The sequence below is a fragment of the Carcharhinus amblyrhynchos genome, chromosome 8 (genome assembly GCF_965287045.1).
Source record: "Carcharhinus amblyrhynchos chromosome 8, sCarAmb.v2.hapA, whole genome shotgun sequence".
NCBI lineage: Eukaryota > Metazoa > Chordata > Chondrichthyes > Carcharhiniformes > Carcharhinidae > Carcharhinus > Carcharhinus amblyrhynchos.
The window spans coordinates 9025372-9045639 of NC_137331.1; the positions used below are offsets into that span (position 1 = coordinate 9025372).

Here is a 20268-nt window from a genome sequence, read left to right on the forward strand (position 1 = left end):
CTTCACAATTGAGTTTGTCTGTATATGCCCTGCTTGTGAACACAACTCGTACTCACCTGATGAAGGGTCAGTGCTCCAAAAGCTAGTGGATTGTGCTACCAAATAAACCTGTTGGACTTTTACCTGGTGTTGAGGCTTCTTACTGTGCTTACCCCAGTCCAATGCTGGCATCTCCACATTGTGAATTTTTAACCCACATTTATTTCATCACCTAATATATAGGATTTCTGAATCTATTGTACAACAGTTGCTTCATTGCAGTAGCATCTAATAACTTGAGCCTAAAGTAGGAGAGCTATTTGGTTTTTCCCCTGCCTACACAATTAATTCTTCTTTGTATTTTTACTTTGACTTTTCAGAGCACTTGCACGTGTTGCAGATGTGTAATTGTGGTGATACAGATTTAGGTTTTAAAAAAACTCAATGGTGCTAAAGTTATCTGACTTTGTGGTCAAGCTTTAGCTCTAAGTGATAGGTAGACATGTCCAGATACATGAAGTAATTTGGAATTAAATTCTCATTTCTACCAGGATAAACAGTTACTCATTGTGGCTTCTCTGGGTGTGACTAGCTCTTTCCCATCATATCTGGGAGAATAGGAACCACTTCAATTAATAGTTAATTAGCTTGGCTAGACAGATAATGGATGGGACTAACTCAATAACTAATATGGAAGATGATTCAAAATAGTTGGGACAGCAGCCATGTTTAAATTTTGCAGCTGTTTTAAGGTCTGGCTGAGACCAGCTATTTTGTGTGTAGAATCCCAAGAAAAATTCTGAAACGATTTCAGAGGGTTCTTGGCCAACCATCAAGACGTTGACTGCAGTTTGAGTCCTGGCACTCTGCAAAGGCTGTAACCATAGCATTGGTGAATAATGGGAAAACTCCTGTCCCCTCTCTCTCTCTCTCTCTCTCTCTCTCTCTCTCTCTCTCTCTCTCTCTCTCTCTCTCTCCCTCTCTCTCCCCCCCCCCCCCCCCCCCCTCAGTGTTCTGACCAGTGAAACAAGCATGCCAACTGTCTTCACCACTGTCCACCTGTGCCTCTGCTTTAAAGGAGCTATGTACCTGTATCCTTATGTACCTCTGTTCTACAACTCTCCCCAACACCTTACCATTAACTAAGTCCTGCCCTGGTTTGATCAACCAAAATGCAATGCCTCACATTTATCTAAATTAAACTCCATCTGCCATTCTTCAGCTCACTAGCCCAATTGATCAAGATCCACTGCAATCCTAGATAACCACCTTCACTGTCCACTATTGCACCAATCTTGGTGACGTGCAAACTTACTAACCGTGTCTACTGAATTGTCATCAAAGTCAATAATATACATGACAAACAACAGCAGACCCAGCATTGATCCCTGAGGCACACTGGTCACAGGCCTCCAGTTTGAAAGACAACCCTCTACAACCACTGGCTTCTGTCATCAAGCCAATTTTGTATCCATTTGGCTACCTCACCCTGGATCTCATGACACTTATGCAACAACTTACCATGTGCTTCCTTGTCAAAGGCTTTGCTAAAGTCCATGTAGACAACATCAATTGCACTGCCCTCATCTACCACCCTGGTTATCCCTTCAAAAAACTCAATCAAACTTAAGATACGATTTTCCACTCAAAGCCATGCTGATTATCCCTAATCAGTACTTGTATTTCTAAATGCCTGTAAATTCTGTCTGTCAAAATAATTTCTAACAAGTTAACCACTACAGATGAGGCTCACTGGCCTGTAATTCTCAAGCTTTTCCCTGCAGATCTGAAACAAAGGCACAACATTTACCACTCTCATCTTCAGGCACCCCACCTGTGACTATTCAAATATCTCTGCTAGATGACCCACGATTTCTTCTCTAGCCTCCCACAGTTTCCTGGGATGCGCTTCGTTAGATCCTGGAGATTTATCTACCTTGATGTGCTTCAAGATTTCCAGCACCACCTCTAATATGTACGCTTCTCAAGATATCACTATTTATTCCTCAAGTTCCCTAACATCCACGCTTTTCTCAAGAGTGGATACTGATCAGAAATATTCATTTAGGATTTCACCCATTCCTTGTCAATCTGCACTAGATGACCTTGTTAACCCTTAAGAGGTCCTACTCTCCCTTATTCTTTTGTCCTTAATGTATTTGTAGCATCCTTTTGGATTCTCCTTTTGCCTTATCTTCCAAAACAATCTCATGTCCCCTTTTGCCCTCCTGATTTCTCTTAACTCTACTCCTACACCCTCTATACTCTTCAAGGGATCCACTTGATCCCAGCTGCCTATGCATGTCATTATTATTCCATAGATTTCTTTCAATTGCTTCTACAAATTCAAACATCTTGATTAAAAACATTTTAATGTTGGATATAAATTTGCATTGTACTAAGTTTCCTTTTTGAAGTAATATTCTGGCTTCTGTAATGGCAGCATATGCTGTCTGACTTATTGAGGATTGTTGTTTCACATTTCGGGCATCTGTAGTAGTATATTCTGTCTGTTTCCCATTTGCCCTTCCCAGGCAATCTAACGAAGAGAAACTCAACTTGTTCTCAAATCAATCTTGTATCTCTCCTGCACTGTCCTAGGAAAATTTCTCTACTTCAGAAGTTGCCATTATTGTTCCATGACACAACTCCAGTTCAGAAAATGTCCACTGTATTCTAAGTTTGTTCCTGATTCTTGTTTTTAGGTGGAAAATTGCTATCAAGCCCTGAGATTTTGGTGATAGCACCTCCAATAACACAATGGCAGCAAACAAGACCAAAGGCCAGAATTCCTTGGCTCTCCACAAAGTAATTATGGTTGGAAGTGGTGGTGTGGGGAAATCTGCCTTAACATTACAATTCATGTATGATGAGGTAAGAATGTTTGTCTCATGTCTCCTCTCATAGACTATAAAACTTTTGCAGGTTTCTCATTGGAGAACCTACGTTGTGCAATAAACGTGAGAGGCTGTTTCACTAATAGAAAGCAGGAAACATTTAAAGGAACCCAACTGTCAGAATAAAATGTAAACTTTTTTACTCGAGTCCTTGTTGAATCTGGAATAAGATTACAGGGTTTTTTAAAGCCTGCTTGCCTATTAGATGGGAAGTGGAATGAAGGTGACTACATGTATTTCCAAACTTCATATTTTGGAGCAATTGCATCAATGATTTCAAAATATAGATTTAAGTATTGAAGCATTAGGTATCTATTCTGGGGATAGAAGCCTAAATTTATTGCACATTGCCTGCCTGAGGAGGTGTTGGCAAGCTACCTTGAGCTTTCAAATTACAAAGGACAACAGGAACTACATTGGATGAAGGTGCTTCCAATACTGTCTTTATTACTTTTAATAGCAGTTTGATGTAAATGAGTGTCTTGCTAAGTCACTGAAAAGTGCAGTTAAGAATCAACCACATTTGTTTTTGGGAATGGAGTGAACCAGATAGGGAAATAAATCTGTCAACCTTATCAGACATTTAGCAAATTACCTTGAGCTTTTGTAGCAGTCCAAAAGCTTCATGGCCACTTAATGATATCAACTTTTTATTTAGAGCTTTTAAGCTGAATTTTGAAACTATCAAGGAGAAATTGGAACTTGGGTGTTTCCAGTCTCAGCTATTCATTTGTCGCTAGCTATTATGGTGTTACAAGATACTGTCAAAGTAGGATTGAGTTAGTCATTCTTTGCTAATAGTGGCACAGTGGTTAGCACTGCTCCAGTGCCAGGGGCCCATGTTCAATTCTGCCAAGTGCCTATGTGGAGTTTGCATGTTCTCCTTGTCTATGGGGGTTTCCTTCAGGTGTTCCAATTTCCCCTCGCGCTTCAAAGATGTGTGGGTTGGGTGGACTGTCCATGCTAAATTGCCCCTTATTGTGGGGGGGAGGTGATAAGGTTAATATATGGGGATAGTCTGGGTTGGATTGTTGATGCAGGCTAGGTGGACCAAATGGTGGCCTCCTGCACTGATTCCTCCGTTCCAGCCCCATTGAAGGATTTGCTACACGCTGGCCCACAGCTATACTGTCAGCTTCATTCTCAATATCTTTTTTTTTTGCTGTCTTAACACATTTGAGCAGCTCATTGCATGAGGTCCACACAGTCCTGTCAAGTCTCACTATTTTCCTTGTTCAGTCTTTGCACTATGAATTCTTTGTCATCTGAGGTAATCAGTGATGGGCATATTTTTCTTTATGAAATAGAAAATATGGAATAGCTAAGATGCATCACTTGTGGGGATGGTTAATAGGTGTCTTAACAGAAACTACAATGTAGGGCAGGTTGTAGAGGAAGAAATAATGGTAGCTTATACAGCATGGCAATAGTCATTGGTGATTTTAATCTATAGATTGAATCTGGTAATAGTAGCCTGGAAGATGAATTCATAAGTGCATTTGTGAGAATTTTCTGAGACAGCAGTTCTAAAATTAACCAGAGCAGACAGTTCTAGACCTGGTAATGTTCATTGACCCCCTTGTAAAGGAGCTCCAGGTATCAGTGATTACATGAATTTTGTAATGGTTGAGAGTGGGTCTACATAGTGTTTAAGCTGAGACAGTTGCAAGTATTGGAGGCACTCCTGGCTAAAGTGAACTGGGAAATAAGATGCATGTGACAGATATTAAACAAGAGATTTTGTAACATTCAGATGCATTCTAGTGAAAAGATTCTAGGAGGTTGCAATATCCATTGCTAACTAAAGTTACTATGGAGAAAGTGGTAGATTGGAAGAGTTTTTAAAAAAAAAAGTGGCTGTGGCAATGCAAGATTCGTTGTAATTTTCCACATGCCCTAAATTCTGGAAAGATCCCATCAGATTGGAAAACAGTGAATGTAATTTATTCAATAAAGGATGGAGACAAAACAGGAAATTACAGGCCAGTTAACATCTGTCCTGGGGTAAATGCTGGAATCCATTATTAAGGAGGTTAAGCAGGATAATAAAATCATAATAGGATCAGAATCATTGAAAGGGATATCGTGTTTGACTCTTTATTGTAATAAGCAACATGGATAAACAGCAACCTGTAAATGTGGTGTACTTGTGTTTCTGGAAGGAATTTGTTATGGTGCCAATACAAGAGTGATAACAATGGGGATAAAAATAACACGGATAAGGATTAGTTGGCTAACAGGAAGAAGAGTAAACACAAATGGGTCATTTTCAGGTTGGCAAGCTGTGACTCATGATCAGTGCTGGGGCCTCACTGTTTACAATTTATGCTAGTGACTTGATGAAAAGGCCAAATGTATGGTCACTAAATTTGCTGTCAAATGAGACACTGGTAGTTATGAAGATGCAAGGAGTCTGCAAAGGGATATGGAAAGTGGACAAAATTGCAGATGGAGTATATCATGCTGGAAAATGTGAACTTTTTTTTGGCAGGAAGAATAGAAAATTGGTATACTATCTAAATGGCAAGTGATTGCAGAACTCAAGTACAGGAGGATGTGTTCTGGTACATGAAGTACAGCTAGTATGCAAGTGGTTTGAAAGGAAAATGGAGTGTTTATTGCAAGGAGGTTGGAGTGCAAAGATAGGGAAATTCTTGCTACAGCTATACAGGATTTTGTTTAGACCACATCTGGTCTGTGTACAGTTTTGGTTGCCTTAAAGGACATGAACTCTGAACTGCTTCTAATGTAATCAACTCAATTAATTCCTGGGATGAGGGGATGGTATACTGTTGGACATGTTGAGGCCATAAGTAGAGCAGCCATTACTCTATCAACTGAGCAGCGAAATGGATTGCTACTTTTATATGTGTGTACTTGGTAATTTTCTCTTAACCACCCCCTCTTTGGGCTCTTCAAAACCCCCTTTATCTCTCCACAAATCCTAAATTGAAACCCAAATGCTACTTGCCTCCCCCATCAACTAATTGCCTGTTGCACCCTCCTTGGCTACTTAATTATTTTATCCCCACTCAATCTTGCCTTGCTACCCCCTGATGACTTCTCTGACTAATTACACTTCCCAATCACCTGGTTCATTACCTATTGGTATGTATTTGCCTCAGCTTAGTTAACCTGCTTGTTTCTGATTCTCCTCTGCTCTCAATATTCCTGATAGCATGCTATTCCTCCTCGATCGCTACCCTTTGTGTCCTCAACCTTGGGCTGCCTGCTTTAAGTACACGCAACTGGTCTGGTTGTCCACTGCCAGATCTGACTTGGCCATCTGAATATTTAATGCAATCCTTATCTACACCAAGTTAACCCCACAGCCCTGGAAAAGAATGGAAATGTCATTCTAGATCTGATTTCAGTAAATACAAAGTTAAGTGTCTGACTTCTGGTTATTTGTAAACATTTTTCTTTTAACTGTTAATAAATCATACTTAATGTAGAACTGTATATCCAACACCAGTCTGAGTTTTGTATCATTCAAGTTGTGTGCACCCAAGTACAAAGTTTGTTTTGAAAATGTTTGAGATCAAAAACAAATTGGGATATTCTCTACAGGCATTTGAATATTCCCTTTTAAAAGGCTGATCCTTATATTACAGAACTGAGTGGCAGAGTTAAACCTGTATTCAGTGTTTTACTGGTTTCAAATACTAATCCTACTTGTGCTCAGCCATCAGCCTCATGGAAACAAATCTAGTTCAAGTTGCTAGTCTGTTCATGAAGGTTATCAAATATGCAGTCCAAGATTTTTCTGGAAGGAGTGCAGTAATGCATTTCATTCATTGGTCAGCAGACAATCTACCTGTTTCCAGCTGGCTGCTCAGAAATACTATCCTCCCATTTGACTAACGTGGTTTTCTCCTGTGCAAGCTGAATTTGAGCTCCCTAAAATTAAAACCTTCGATTCATAGTGCACTACATACAGGTTACAATCCTGCAATGTATTTTTAATGTCATTTTTCTTGTGGGTGCTTGTTTTTAAACATGTTTAGTTCTTTTAAATTGGTAAGATGTTTTTCCTTTCTATTACTTCTGCTTCAAAGATTCATTCATTTGAAGCTAATGAGTCTTCACATGAGAATGCATACAAGAACTGAAGTGTAAGGAAAAACCAATTTGTTTATGTAATTTTCATTTGTGCTTCAATTTCAATCTAATTTGCATCAAAATAAAATTCTGGTCATGGTTTGGGGAAAGAAAAGCAATAAAAAAAATTCCTAACAATGTGAAACCAGGAAGCCTATTATTGAAATGACTGTTGTTCTTATGGTTTACTTTTTAGTTTGTTGAGGATTATGAGCCTACAAAAGCAGACAGTTACCGGAAAAAAGTGGTGCTGGATGGTGAGGAAGTCCAGATAGACATCCTTGATACTGCAGGCCAAGAAGATTATGCTGCTATCAGGGATAACTATTTTCGCAGTGGAGAAGGCTTCCTCTGTGTTTTTTCCATCACTGAACAAGAATCTTTTGCAGCCACAGCTGACTTCAGGTGAATATTACAAACAACTATATAATGTTTTTACTTGTATGGTGACGATAACAGGAATAACTTAATATAAGGACAAGTTCAGGTGGAATGCATGAGTTGGTTCTTCTAGCATGTACAGTATAATTTGTGGTGTAAATGCAAGGTTTTATAAGATTTGTGTTGCAGGTCTGTCTTTATTTAGTGGAAAATGGTGAATGAGGAGAGTCATATAAGTCTCTGGTCAAACCCCATTTGGAATAGTGTGAGCAGCTTTTGGTCCCATACCTAAGGAAGGATGTGCTGGCCTTGGAAAGGGTCCAAAGGAGGTTCACAAGAATGATCCCTGGAATGAAGAGCTTGTGGTATAAAGAACAGTAGAGGACTGGAGTTTAGAAGGATGGGGGAGGAGGTTTTTATTGAAGCTTACACTCTATATCCAGGCCTTGCAGTATCCTGTATGTGGAGAGGATGTTTCCACTTAATAGGATAAACTAGAACCAGAGGGCACAACCTCAGATTAAAGAGACGATCTTTTAAAGCAAAAATGAGGAATTTCTTCAGCCAGAGTGATGAATCTGTGGAACTCTTTGCACTGAAGGCTTTGGAGGCCAGGTCATTGTGTGCCTTTAAGACAGGTTCTTGATAAAGGGATCAGGGGTTATGGGAATGAGAAAAATATCAGCCATGATTGAATGGCAGAGCAGACTTGGTGGGCTGAATGGCTTAATTCTGCTCTTATGTCTAATGGTCTTGTAGAATCAGTTTTAGGTTCTGCCTGATGGCAAGCTTAGTTGGTCAAGTTTACAAGGGGACCCATGCTGTTTGGGACAAAAGTGCAAGATATTCACCCCTGTAAATGATGGGGCAGCTGTGCTGACAGTGGATTGCCCCCAAGCAATTTTTCTGCAAATGATTACATTTTAAAGCCATCTATTTTCATCAAGATAAAATGGGGTTAGGGCTCTGAGTTGATCATTCTACCTGGATACAAGACCACATGAGATGGACTTCGGCAGGGGGTGAGATGAAAGAAAGTCATGATTTTCCTAAAACACTGAACTCTGTCTGTTTGCAAGAGCAGAGGGGTAAAGTCAGTAAGTCTTTATGGTTCACTGTGCAAGAATGTGGGTGGGAGCTTTTGCCTGAATAGAAGAGATTGAATTTGTGTTAAACAAGATAATTCACCTAGGCTTGGCGAGCAAGAAGAATCTCCAATACAGCCCCCCACTTTGAAAGTTGGTTCTGGGATTAGAAGCTACCCAGCTAATAAAGGAAACAAGTCCTTTGGAGCTTGGAATTATTTTAGAACTGATCCTGGGAATACAGGAGGTCATAGAAATCATAGAAACCTTTACAGTACAGAAAGAGGCCATTCAGCCCATCGCATCTGCACCAACCACAATCACACCCAGGCCCTACCCTGATATCCTTGCGTATTTACGCACTAATTCCTCTAACGTCTGCATCTCAGGACACTAAGGGCAATTTTTTTAGCATGGCCAATCAACCTAACCCACACCTTTGGACTGTGGGAGAAAATGGGAACACCCAGAGGAACCCACAGACATGAGGATGTGCAAACTCCACACAGCGACCCAAGCCAAGAATTGAACCCAGGTCCCTGGAGCTGAGAGGCAGCAGTGCTAACCACTGTGCTACTGTGCTGCCCCTACTTGAAGAATAAAGTAAAGTGTAATAGAGAATTTTTGGCACAAGAAGTTAAATGGGTGACTTTTTCCAGTCACTTTAGAATACAAGTATTTTTGTTTTATATGAAAGTCTCAACTTCCAGTAAAAGATTGTCCTGCTTTGTCATTCACTGGAAGCTCAAATTTCTCCACCCAGAGGCACAATTTTTTTCCGTCTAGGGTGGGAACTTATAGTTTATACTTTGGAGATTTGTATACCCATTTATCCAGGATATCACCTGTAATTTGCAAACATGTTGGGAATGTTTGCTTGAAATATTTGATTTGGAAGGATGCCGCTTAATCCAGGATAGTCCTCAGTTTCGTGAGGGGTAAGTCCTGCCTCTCAAATTTGATTGAATTTTATGAGGAGGTAACTAAGTGTGTAGACAAAGGTAGAGCAGTTGATGTCATATACGTGACTTTTAGTAAGGTGTTTGATAAGGTTCCCCATGGTAGGGTCAAAGTAAGGAGGTGTGGGATAGAAGAAAAATTTGGCCACTTGGATAACTAACTGGCTGTCTCATAGATGGTGGTGGTGGAGGGGAAAATGTTGAGACTGGAGGCCAGTTGCCAGTGGTGTACCACAGGGATCAGCGCTGGATCCTCTGCTATTTGAGATTTTTACCATCTCTTGGAAGAGGGGGCTGAAGGGTGGGTTAATAAATTTGCCGATGACACCAAGATTGGTGGAGTAGTGGATGAGGTGGCAGGCTCTTGTAGGCTGTAAAGAGACATTGATAAGTTGCAGAGCTGGGCAGAAAAATGGCAGAAGGAGTTTAACTGTGATAAACCGTGAGGGGGGCATAGTTGGGGAATGCAAGGCACGGCATAGTGGGGGTGGGGCGGAGCAGGGTTTGAAATGCGTGTACTTTAATGCGAGGAGTATTCGCAATAAAGTGGATGAACTTGCAGCGTGGATCAGTACCTGGGACTTTGATGTTGTGGCCATTTCTGAGACATGGATAGAGCAGGGTCAGGAATGGATGTTGCAGGTTCCGGGGTACAAATGCTTTAGTCGGAGTAGAGAAGAAGGTAGAAGGGGGGGTGGGGTAGCATTGCTAGTCAAGGACTGTATCACAGTGTCGGAGAGAAAGTTTGATGAGGACTTGTCAGTTGAGGTAGTATGGGCGGAGATTAGAAATAGGAGAGGAGAGGTCACCCTGTTGGGAGTCTTTTATAGACCTCCTAAAAGTTCTAGAGAGGTTGAGGAAAGGATTGCGGAGACAATCCTGGTTAGGAGTGAAAGTAATAGGGTAATTGTTATGGGGGACTTTAACTTTACGAATATTGATTGGAGTTGCTATAGTTCTAGCTCGCTAGAGGGGTCAGTGTTTGTACAAAGCGTGCAGGAAGGTTTTTTGTCTCAGTATGTAGACAGGCCAACTAGAGGTGAGGCTATATTGGATTTGGTGCTGGGAAATGAGCCAGACCAGGTGCTAGACTTGGAAGTTGGTGTGCATTTTGGTGATAGTGACCACAATTCGGTTACGTTCACCTTAGTGATGGGAAGAGATAGGCATGAACCTCGGGTCAGCAATTTTAGCTGGGGTAAGGGCGATTATGAGGCTATCAGGAGTGAATTAGGAAGCATGGATTGGATTAGGGGATTACAGGGACTGGGAACGTCTGAAATGTGGAGTTTTTTCAAGGAGCAGCTACTGCGAGTCCTTGATAGGTATGTCCCTGTCAGGCATGGTGGATTTGGTAGATCTAGGGAACCGTGGTGCACTAAAAGAGTTGAGTCGATGGTTAAAAAGAAAAAGGAGGCTTATGTTCGGATGAGATTGGAGGGCTCAGTGCACTAGAAAGCTTTAGATTGGCTAGGAGGGAGTTGAAGAGTGAGTTGAGAAGGGCTAAAAGAGGACATGAGAAGACTTTGGCTGATAGGATTAAGGAGAATCCTAAGGCGTTCTATAGGTATGTCAAGAACAGAAGGTTGGTCAGGGCAAGATTAGGGCCAGTTACAGACAGCAGGGGGAAGTTGTGTGTGGAACCGGAGGAGATTGGAGAAGTATTGAACCAATATTTCTCTTCGGTGTTCACGCAGGGGGACATGAATATAGCTGAGGAGGACATTGGGTTGCAGGGGTGTAAAATAGACAGTATTACGGTTGATAAAGGGGATGTGCTGGAAATTCTTGAGGGGCTGAAAATAGATAAGTCCCCTGGTCCGGATGGGATCTACCCTAGGATTCTCTGGGAGGCTAGAGAGGTGATTGCAGAGCCTCTGGCTCAGATCTTCAGGTCGTCATTGGTCTCTGGTGTAGTCCCGGAGGATTGGAGGATAGCGAATGTTGTCCCATTGTTTAAGAAGGGGAACAGAGACTTTGCCGGGAATTATAGACCGGTGAGTCTTACTTCTGTTGTGGGCAAGGTTTTAGAAAAAATTATTAGGGATAGGATTTATAGTTATTTGGAGTGTAATGAATTGATTAGAAATAGTCAGCATGGTTTTGTAGTGGGTAGGTCGTGCCTTACTAACCTTATTGAGTTTTTTGAGAAGGTGACCAAAGAGGTGGATGGGGGCAAGGCAGTTGACGTGGTATACATGGATTTTAGTAAGGCGTTCGATAAGGTTCACCATGGTAGGCTTCTGCAGAAAATGCAGATGTATGGGATTGTGGGTAATCTAGGAAGTTGGATCAGGAATTGGCTATCAGATAGGAGACAGAGGGTGGTGGTGGATGGTAAATATTCATCATGGAGTACAGTTACGAGTGGTGTGCCTCAGGGATCTGTTTTGGGGCCACTGTTGTTTGTAATTTTTATTAATGATCTGGATGAGGGTATAGTTGGGTGGATTAGTAAATTTGCTGATGACACCAAAATTGGAGGTGTGGTAGATTGTGAGGAAGGGTGTCATAGTCTGCAGGGAGACTTAGATAGGTTGCAGAGCTGGGCCGAGAGGTGGCGGATGGAATTTAATGCGGAGAAGTGTGAGGTAATTCACTTTGGTAGGAGCAACAGATGTGTCGAGTATAGGGCTAACGGGAGGACTTTGAATAGTGTGGATGAACAGAGGGATCTAGGTGTGTGTGTACATAGATCCCTGAAAGTTGGGAATCAAGTAGATAAGGTTGTTAAGAAGGCGTACGGTGTCTTGGCGTTTATTGGTAGGGGGATTGAATTTAGGAGTCGCAGTGTAATGTTACAACTGTACACTACTCTAGTGCGGCCGCACTTGGAGTACTGTGTGCAGTTCTGGTCCCCGCATTACAAGAAGGATGTGGAGGCGTTGGAGAGGGTGCAGAGGAGGTTTACTAGGATGTTGCCTGGTATGGTGGGGAGGTCCTATGAGGAGAGACTGAGGGATTTAGGGTTGTTTTCGTTGGAAAGAAGGCGGCTAAGAGGGGATCTTATTGAAGCATATAAGATGATTAGAGGTTTAGATAGGGTGGATAGTGATAGCCTTTTTCCTCGGATGGAGAAAGCTAGCACGAGGGGGCATGGTTTTAAATTAAGGGGGGGTAGCTACAGGACGGATGTCAGGGGTAGGTTCTTTACCCAGCGGGTGGTGAGGGATTGGAATGCCCTGCCTGCTGCAGTTGTAAATGCGTCTAGTTTGGGGGCGTTTAAGAGATCTCTGGATAGGTTTATGGACGAAAAGGGATTGGTATAGGCTAGTGGGTCATTGTTTTTGTAACTGGTCGGCGCAACATCGTGGGCCGAAGGGCCTGTTCTGCGCTGTAATGTTCTATGTTCTAAATGTGAAGTGATTCAAGTTTGTCCTACCAAAATGAGTGTGGATTACAGGATCCATGGCAGGGTTCTGAGGAATGTGGAGGAACAGATCTTGGGGTCCATATCCACAGATCTGAAGGTTGCCACTTAAGTGGATAGAGCCATGAAGAAGGCTTAGTGTTAGTGTTTATTAACAAGGGTTTTGAGTTTGAGCCATGGGGTTATGCTGCAACTATACTGGACCTTGGTGAGATCACATTTGGAATATTGTGTGCAGTTCTGGTCACCTCACTATGAAGGATGTGGAAGCATTGGAGAGAGTGCAGAGGAGATTTACCAGATGCTGCCTGGTTTGGAGGGTAGGTCTAATGAGGAAAAGTTGAGGGAGTTGGGGCTTTGCTGTTTAGAGCAGAGGAGGATGAGAGGTGACTTAATGGAGGTTTATAACATGAGGGGGATAGAGTGAACATGCAGAGACTATTTCCTTGGGTGGATGTAGTTGTTACTGGAGGATGTAACTATAAAGTTCTTGGTGGGAGATATAGGAGGAATGTCTGAGATTCTTCACTGTGGTTGGGGTGTGGAATGCACTTCCTGCTGTGATATTGGAGTTGGACAGTTAAGGAACTTTCAAGTGGTTATTGGATAAGCACATGGAGCACACCAGAATGATGGGGAGTGGGATGGCTTGATCTTGGGTTTGGATATAGCTCGGCACAACAAGGGCTGAAGGGTCTGTACTGTTCTATGTTCTATGAATAGTGTTTTTCTCTAACGTTTAATACCTTTTTAAACTTAAATTGACTCCCATCCAATCCCACACTTTAGAATGGTGATGGAGAAAAGCACCTACCTTGAATCAGACCTTCCATTCTAGAATTTCTTTTTGGGTGTTATCTTCTCAGCCTTAATGAGCAATTAGTCTAAATACTTAGGATCCTGAAAGAGCTGCAGTATTGGTTAAACTCCTGTACTGTCAATGATAGTAAATGTTGTCTGTTACTTGAAATTCACATTTTGTCCTGAGTTTTGATTGGTCGCATTGAATCTCTGCTAGAACATTCCCTCATGAATTAGTTCAATGAGACCAGTAAAATGAGTGACATTTCAGAAGCAATTATTTGTGTTTCCTGCCAGTTCTAAAGAAATAAGGATTTGTATTACTGTACCAGGTTCCTTCAGAGTTCCACAGCTTGCATCCCATCCCTCGCTCTCAGGTTTTTGAATTCTGGGTGTAGATTCTACCTCCAGTAAGTTAAAGCATCAATAATCATGTTGTCCATAGTATCTCTATCTCAAAGCAGATGAAGTATGTGTGACCTATTACTACCGTCAAAGGACCTAAACACTGTTTCCTGAATCGGGCTTTTTTTCCTGCTGGTAACTACAGTTTTTGCCACTTCTAGATCCACAAGAGTTCTGCTAACGGCGTAATAATCCTGTATCAGCTGAAATACAATGAAGTGGGGTATGAGGGAGGGAGTAAAAAAGTTGCAGCTTGATGTTTGTAATCTTAGATGCCAAAGGCTATTAAACCTTGTCCTGGATAGCAGGGTGGCCCTGCAAAATTGGTTCCAGAGTTCAAAAATGTTAATGTACCATAGGGTGACTTGAGTTTTTTTGTCTGTCTGTGCTCCAAGGGATGTGATTTTTTTTTTTCCCCAACTGTGACACCCCCCCCCCCCCCCCCCCCAAACAAAGCCTCCATGCACTCTTTTTTTAAAAAAATGGGTCAGATGTGCATCAGCCATCTGCAATAGGCTGAAGTGAATACTTTGAATCATGGAGCATGTTCTGTTTTTATGTTGATTTTATTGCTGGTGTCATGTTTGCATTTCCTATTTCCCTTTTGGACCTCAAACTAAATGCAGCATAATATGTGCAACAAAATCACAAGCTTCACTTGGCTGTAAAACAAAAAAAAATTTAGTACAACTTCAAGTTAATTGTAGCTGTTAGTTTTAGTAAGCCTCAACCAGAAGGATCAGAATCCACCATGGTGGTCAACATAAACCCACAATTTTTGCCTGATTCCGTTTGCCCTTATCTTTAAAAGAACTACAAGCATAATTGGAAAAGGAATTGTCTATATTTGATACAAATGTTCATCTCAATTTATTAGGCACTCCTGTTTCACCTTGTATCTGTTATAAGTAGCCCCTAATGTGACTCCAGGGGAGATGGCATTTGCTTTGTAACCAGCCTAGGCACCCAAAACAGTTGCATTTAAAGCAAATTAAAATGAAGTAGTGAGTAAAACTGTTGTTGCACAATGGGATGCTCTCAAAGAGGAAAGCTTTTTTGGTACAATCAATCTATTCCCACAAGCAAAAGATATAAAACAAAATCCAGAACTCCTGCATAACTAAAACAACAGTTTTTTAAGATGAAACAGTAAAGATGTGTTTGTCAGGTGGATGATACAATCAAGAACTCTTCTGAATATTAGAGGGGAATTAAAAAGGCCTCCAAGGAGGTAAGGGTCACTAAATGGATATTTTGCATTCATACTTACCAAGGAAGAAGATGCTGTCCAGGCCATAGTGAAAGAGGAAGTAGATCATATCTTTGACGGGTTTAAAACTTGAGTAGGTATATGATAGGCTGTCCTTACTTAGAGTTGAGAAGGCACCATGCCCGAATGAGATGCATTGAAGGTTACTGAGGAATGCAAGTGTGCGTCCACAATTTCCTCCGTGATGCCAAAGAACTAGTGAATTGCAAACCTTTGCTTCTGTTCAAAGTGTAAAGGTAATCGAGAAGCCTGCCAGTTCAACCTCTGGGGAAGGAAACCTTTTTAGAAGCAATAATCTGGGACATGTAAATGGTCACTTGGCAAAATTTGAAAGAGGCAACATGAACAATTTAGCTAACTTGCTCGGGTTTTTTGGGCAAGAGGATTAGTGAGGGTAATACGGTTTGTGTAGTGTACGTGGATTTCCAAAATACTTTTGTTGTACTGCACAATAATCCAGTGCAGAGTTAAGGCTCATGGTATAAGAGGGACAGTAGCAGCATGAATATGAAATTGGCAGAGTAACTGGAAACAGTAATGGTGAATGGTTGCTTTTTGGGACTGGAGGGAGGTTTAGCAATGATTTACTCTAGGGGGTCTGTATTAGGACCCCTGCTCTTCCTAATGCATATTGATAACTTAATTTTGATGTGCAGGACCCCATTTCAAAGCTTGCAGATGAAATGAAACTTGGTAAGTTTGGTAAACTGTGAAGATCATGTAGAAAAAAGGTCATGGATGGATTAAGTGAGTAATTTTTAATGCAGAGAAGTGTGAAGTGATTCACTTGATAAGGACACAAGATGATAAAGTTTGGAATTCTGAGGTGCACGAGCAGAGGGACTTTGCTGCATAGGTACATGAACCATTGAAGATGAAAGGACAATAAATAATAAAGCATCCTGAGCTTCATAAATGTGGGAATACAGAACAAAAACAAATATGTTAAATTTCTATAGAACACTGGTTCAAGCTCATCTGGAGTATTACATCCAGATTTGGGCATCTCCCTTTAGGAATGATGTGAAGGTGCAGAAAAGGTACACAAATGCTTCCAGGGTTGAGTAACTTCAATGTAAAAAGATTAGGGCTGTTTCCCTTGAAGATGCAAAGATATTCAAATCAGAGGTGATTGGATAGAGAAATTCTTCCCAATGGTGGAAGGTTTGAGAACCAGAAGACACAATTTGAGGTAACTGACAAAAAGTAATGGCAATGTGAAGAAAACCCTTTTTGTGCATGGTTAGAATCTGGAATGCTGCTTGAAATGTGGTGGAGGCAGTTTGGTTATCTGAAAAGGAAACACTACATCACTAGGGGGGAAAATGAATTATTACTTCAGAAGACCAGCACAGACATAACTGGCTGAACAGGTCATTCTATGATTCTATACATTGAGGTTTCTTAATGTACACCCAGTTGTCTGGAATGATGTCTGCCTGGCATCTCCCAAGCAGCAGCAACCTATTGGGGAAACAGAAGCTAGAGCTTTGGTTAGTGCTAGACAATAGTCACGATGGAATTGCTCATTATGTAACAGCCCTACAGAGGTCGATAGTTTCTGGCAAGGAAAAAATTGGTCTACCGGTGATGACCTCAAAAGGGCTCAGCCCAGTGGTTTTATTTGGGGCTATTCGAGTACTGCACAATACAATGTGAAGTGCCCAGTGGGCCTTTTCAGACCCTCTTGATGGTATTTGGAGAAGTAATTCTTTTTAAAGTGTGGTTTGTCCTTACAATTCTGGGTGATCAGGACTCGGTCTATCAGCAGCAGCCCTGGGTGAGTACACGGATCATGTATCCTTTCTCGTACACAAACTAGGTAAAGCGTCTTCCGTCATCGGGGATATCTAATGCCAGAGCAGTGCACAGGACCTCCTTCAATGGCTGAAAAGCCTGTTTTTTGTCCTTCGTTTTTATTTCTTCAAATCCAGTTTTTCCTTTTTAAGGAGATCAGTCAACAGTTATGCCAATTGTGTGTATGAATCTACTCATCGATTGTAGTTAAAGGCCCAAAAAACACACTTAATTCCTGGACTGTGGTGGGCTGCTTGGCAGCCTGTATAGCAGTGGTATGATCCTGAGTTGCCTGCCTCTTGCCCTGGGATATTTTCTGATCCAAATAAACAACTTCCTCCTGAATAACTTGGACTTTCAGTGCTGGTGTTATGACCCTTCTGATCAAATAGTCTAATAAAGCCCTTTATATTGTGCTTGTGCTGTCCTTAAGTCTTGGAGGCTACCAAAATAACATCTAGGTGTTGGATGATAACCAGATTAGTCTACGGCATCTCTTGGAGGTGGTTTTGCAATGTCATATAAACTGTAGGGCTATTGTGGAATCTCTGAAGGAGCCTAGTCATGTGTACTGTTGGTTAGTCATAAAAGCAAACCAAGGCTGAACCTCAGGTGCCAAGGGTACAGACCAAAAACCATTTGCCATGTTGATTACTGAAAACCACTTGGGCTCCAGTGAGTGTTAAAGGTGGTTGAATGGTCAGCTACCAAGGAGGTTAATTGATCCACTTGTTGATTAGCATTTCTATAATTTAGCATCAACCTCCCAGGTTCTGTTTGCTTTCTTCAAACAGGACTGTTGGATACACCTGAGTCATAATCAATATTCCCCTTTCCATCAACTGGTTCACAATGGGCAGGATCCCATCTATAGATGTCTGACTGTTGGCATATTGCTGAGTGTAGGGCAGAGGGGTCCCAGTAAATGGTCCATTCATAATAGTCCACAATCATTCTTGTTCTTGGCCCAAATTGGGTTTTTCTCTCTTGAGCCTGATATTCCAGGTGACTTCCCTTCCAAGAAGCACAGATGAGTCCACCTGGGTAAGCACATGCATTCCCAGAGAGCATGGGTAACTGGTCCCACTCACACAGGCATCTCAATTGTGATCCCAGCTGTAATGTCAGAACTAGCATATGTGTCAACTCTGCTAGTGTCCAATAAACAATTTACTGATTCTTCATCTTCTGCATTTATTTCCCAAATGCCCAAGTACTTGAGCCAAGTACTCCACTCGCTTTCTGACACGATGCTACTCCAATCTGTTTAGCTTGGCATGTATGCAATGTAACAGAGTTTGATCTGGTTCCATCCTCCCTCAAGGTTCTGTCTATCCTGACCTAGTCCTTGCTCAACATTTGTCAGTAACGGTCCACTTTTCCTGTCTGGAACCAGAAAGGATAATATCTGCACACTGTCCAATGGATGAAGCCCATAATACTTTTGGGTGCTTCAAAATGTCCTGATTCTTTACTCTCCTTTTCATCTTGGGGTGAGATACTACTTTAGTCCATTTATCAATCTTTTCTGGATCCACCAGTCTGTGGACTGCCATGTGACCATATTTGTGGGTATGAGTGACCCCTCTTCCACTGCTGTTCTTTTGGGGCTCTATCTTTATTCTCATTTCAGGGGAAAGGTTTTTTAGGTGCTACTTCTCCCATATTGAGTCCTCTGAGGAAGAAGACTTATCTCCTCCATAGACTTGCCTTAACTGTCTTGCCCACTTGTTCCAGAAAAGGATAGATTCTGGGGATAGACATTGACAGAGGCTTACTGTGATTCAGGATCTCACTTCGCCTGCAGGTTTTCAACATTTGTTTCTCTTTAAAGGTACAAACTGCAGCTAATTGATCCTGGAGCCCCTTAACCTTTCAGTCTGATGCTGCACATAGTTTCATTTTGTCGTTTGAGTTGACTCATCACAGCAAGGGCCCAGTGAATACAGTTCTTGCTGGGTAAACTTGTGACTTCCCCATTCCTGCCTAATATTGCCCAAGGTCCATTGTCCCTTGGAGGCTCTGTACTTTTTCAATTTCAGTAAATGCTTTCTGTAAGTAGAACTTTGTCTAGTTTTTTCAGTTGTCACATCATCTCTTGCTCTGTTACATTCAGAGGAGCACTACCACCTTTCTCTGTAGTAGGTAAATGAGTTTTACTATGTTTTCTTATCTTCAACTCCAGGTACTAGTAGCATCTCAAGCCAATAGCGATCAAAAAAATGACCATGAGCGAACCTTTAGCCAAGGGAGTGCACTCAATGGGGGTCTCGAGCCAAAATGTCTAGACCAGGTGTCAGACAAAGTGGAATCATGCAAACTTAGAGTTGTGGAATGGAGAAGAGCCTTTAAGAGGGGTTCTTGCAGCACAACACGAATGGTCCGTCGGTGCTGCTCAAAACAAAACCTGTTTGATCCTGCCGACTATGCCAGAATTGTTAGGTTTAAGAATTTGCTGACACCTTGTGGTCTGGTAAAAGCGCACAAGTTTATTAGGAGTTCCCTCTTCCTTACATGGTGTTGACAGCTTCCTATTCTGTCATTAATGTACATTACTTCAGATCACCCATTCATATTCATTGGTAAACACATTTGCAGAGGTAACTGACACTAAATGGTTCTGACCTCTAATCGTGCACTGTACATGAGTTGGTGGTCTTAGCTGAAGTTAGCTGATCAGAAGCTGTGAATGTATGTGCTGGTTTCAGTATGTTGTAACATATAGCACAAGTAAAACCTGAGACCTCAGGATTTATCCTGAGAAAATATTATAAATACACTGTAGAAAATGTTGAATTATAAAAAAAATTGGCTTCCCACACCACTTTCTTCACATTACTTTTGTTAATTTTGTAATTAATGATGTAGAAAAATTTAATTGCATTTAGGGGCAGCACCATGGCACAGTGGTTAGTACTGCTGCATCACAGCACCAGGGATCTGGGTTCAATTCCAGCCTCGGATGATTGTTTGTGTGGAGTTTGCAGGTTCTCCCAGTGTGTGTTTCCTCTGGGTGCTCCAGTTTCCTCCCACAGACCAAAGATGTGCAGGTTAGGTTGATTGGCCATGCTAAAATTGCCCCTTAGTGTCTGAGATGTTTAGGTTAGAGGGTAAAATATGTAGGGATAAGGCCTGGGTGGGATTGTGGTCAGTGCAGACTCAATGGGCTGAAGAAAGCGTGCACGCACACACGGGCTGTCCACATTGCTGTTTGCTTGAATTC

At 41.7% G+C, this 20268-nt stretch overlaps 1 protein-coding gene across 4 annotated transcripts in view; it reads left to right on the forward strand.

Moving 5' to 3' along the window:
• The window catches only part of LOC145346434 (ras-related protein Ral-A), a 75207-nt gene that overhangs the window by 32723 nt on the left and 22216 nt on the right, over positions 1-20268 (forward strand). For all 4 annotated transcript variants that reach the window (XM_080193623.1, XM_080193625.1, XM_080193621.1 and 1 more), the window contains exons 2-3: positions 2685-2853; positions 7174-7382. In XM_080193623.1, coding sequence (XP_080049749.1) covers positions 2740-2853; positions 7174-7382 — 323 coding nt within the window. In that variant the 5' untranslated portion in view covers positions 2685-2739. The remainder of the gene's footprint in view (positions 1-2684; positions 2854-7173; positions 7383-20268) is intronic.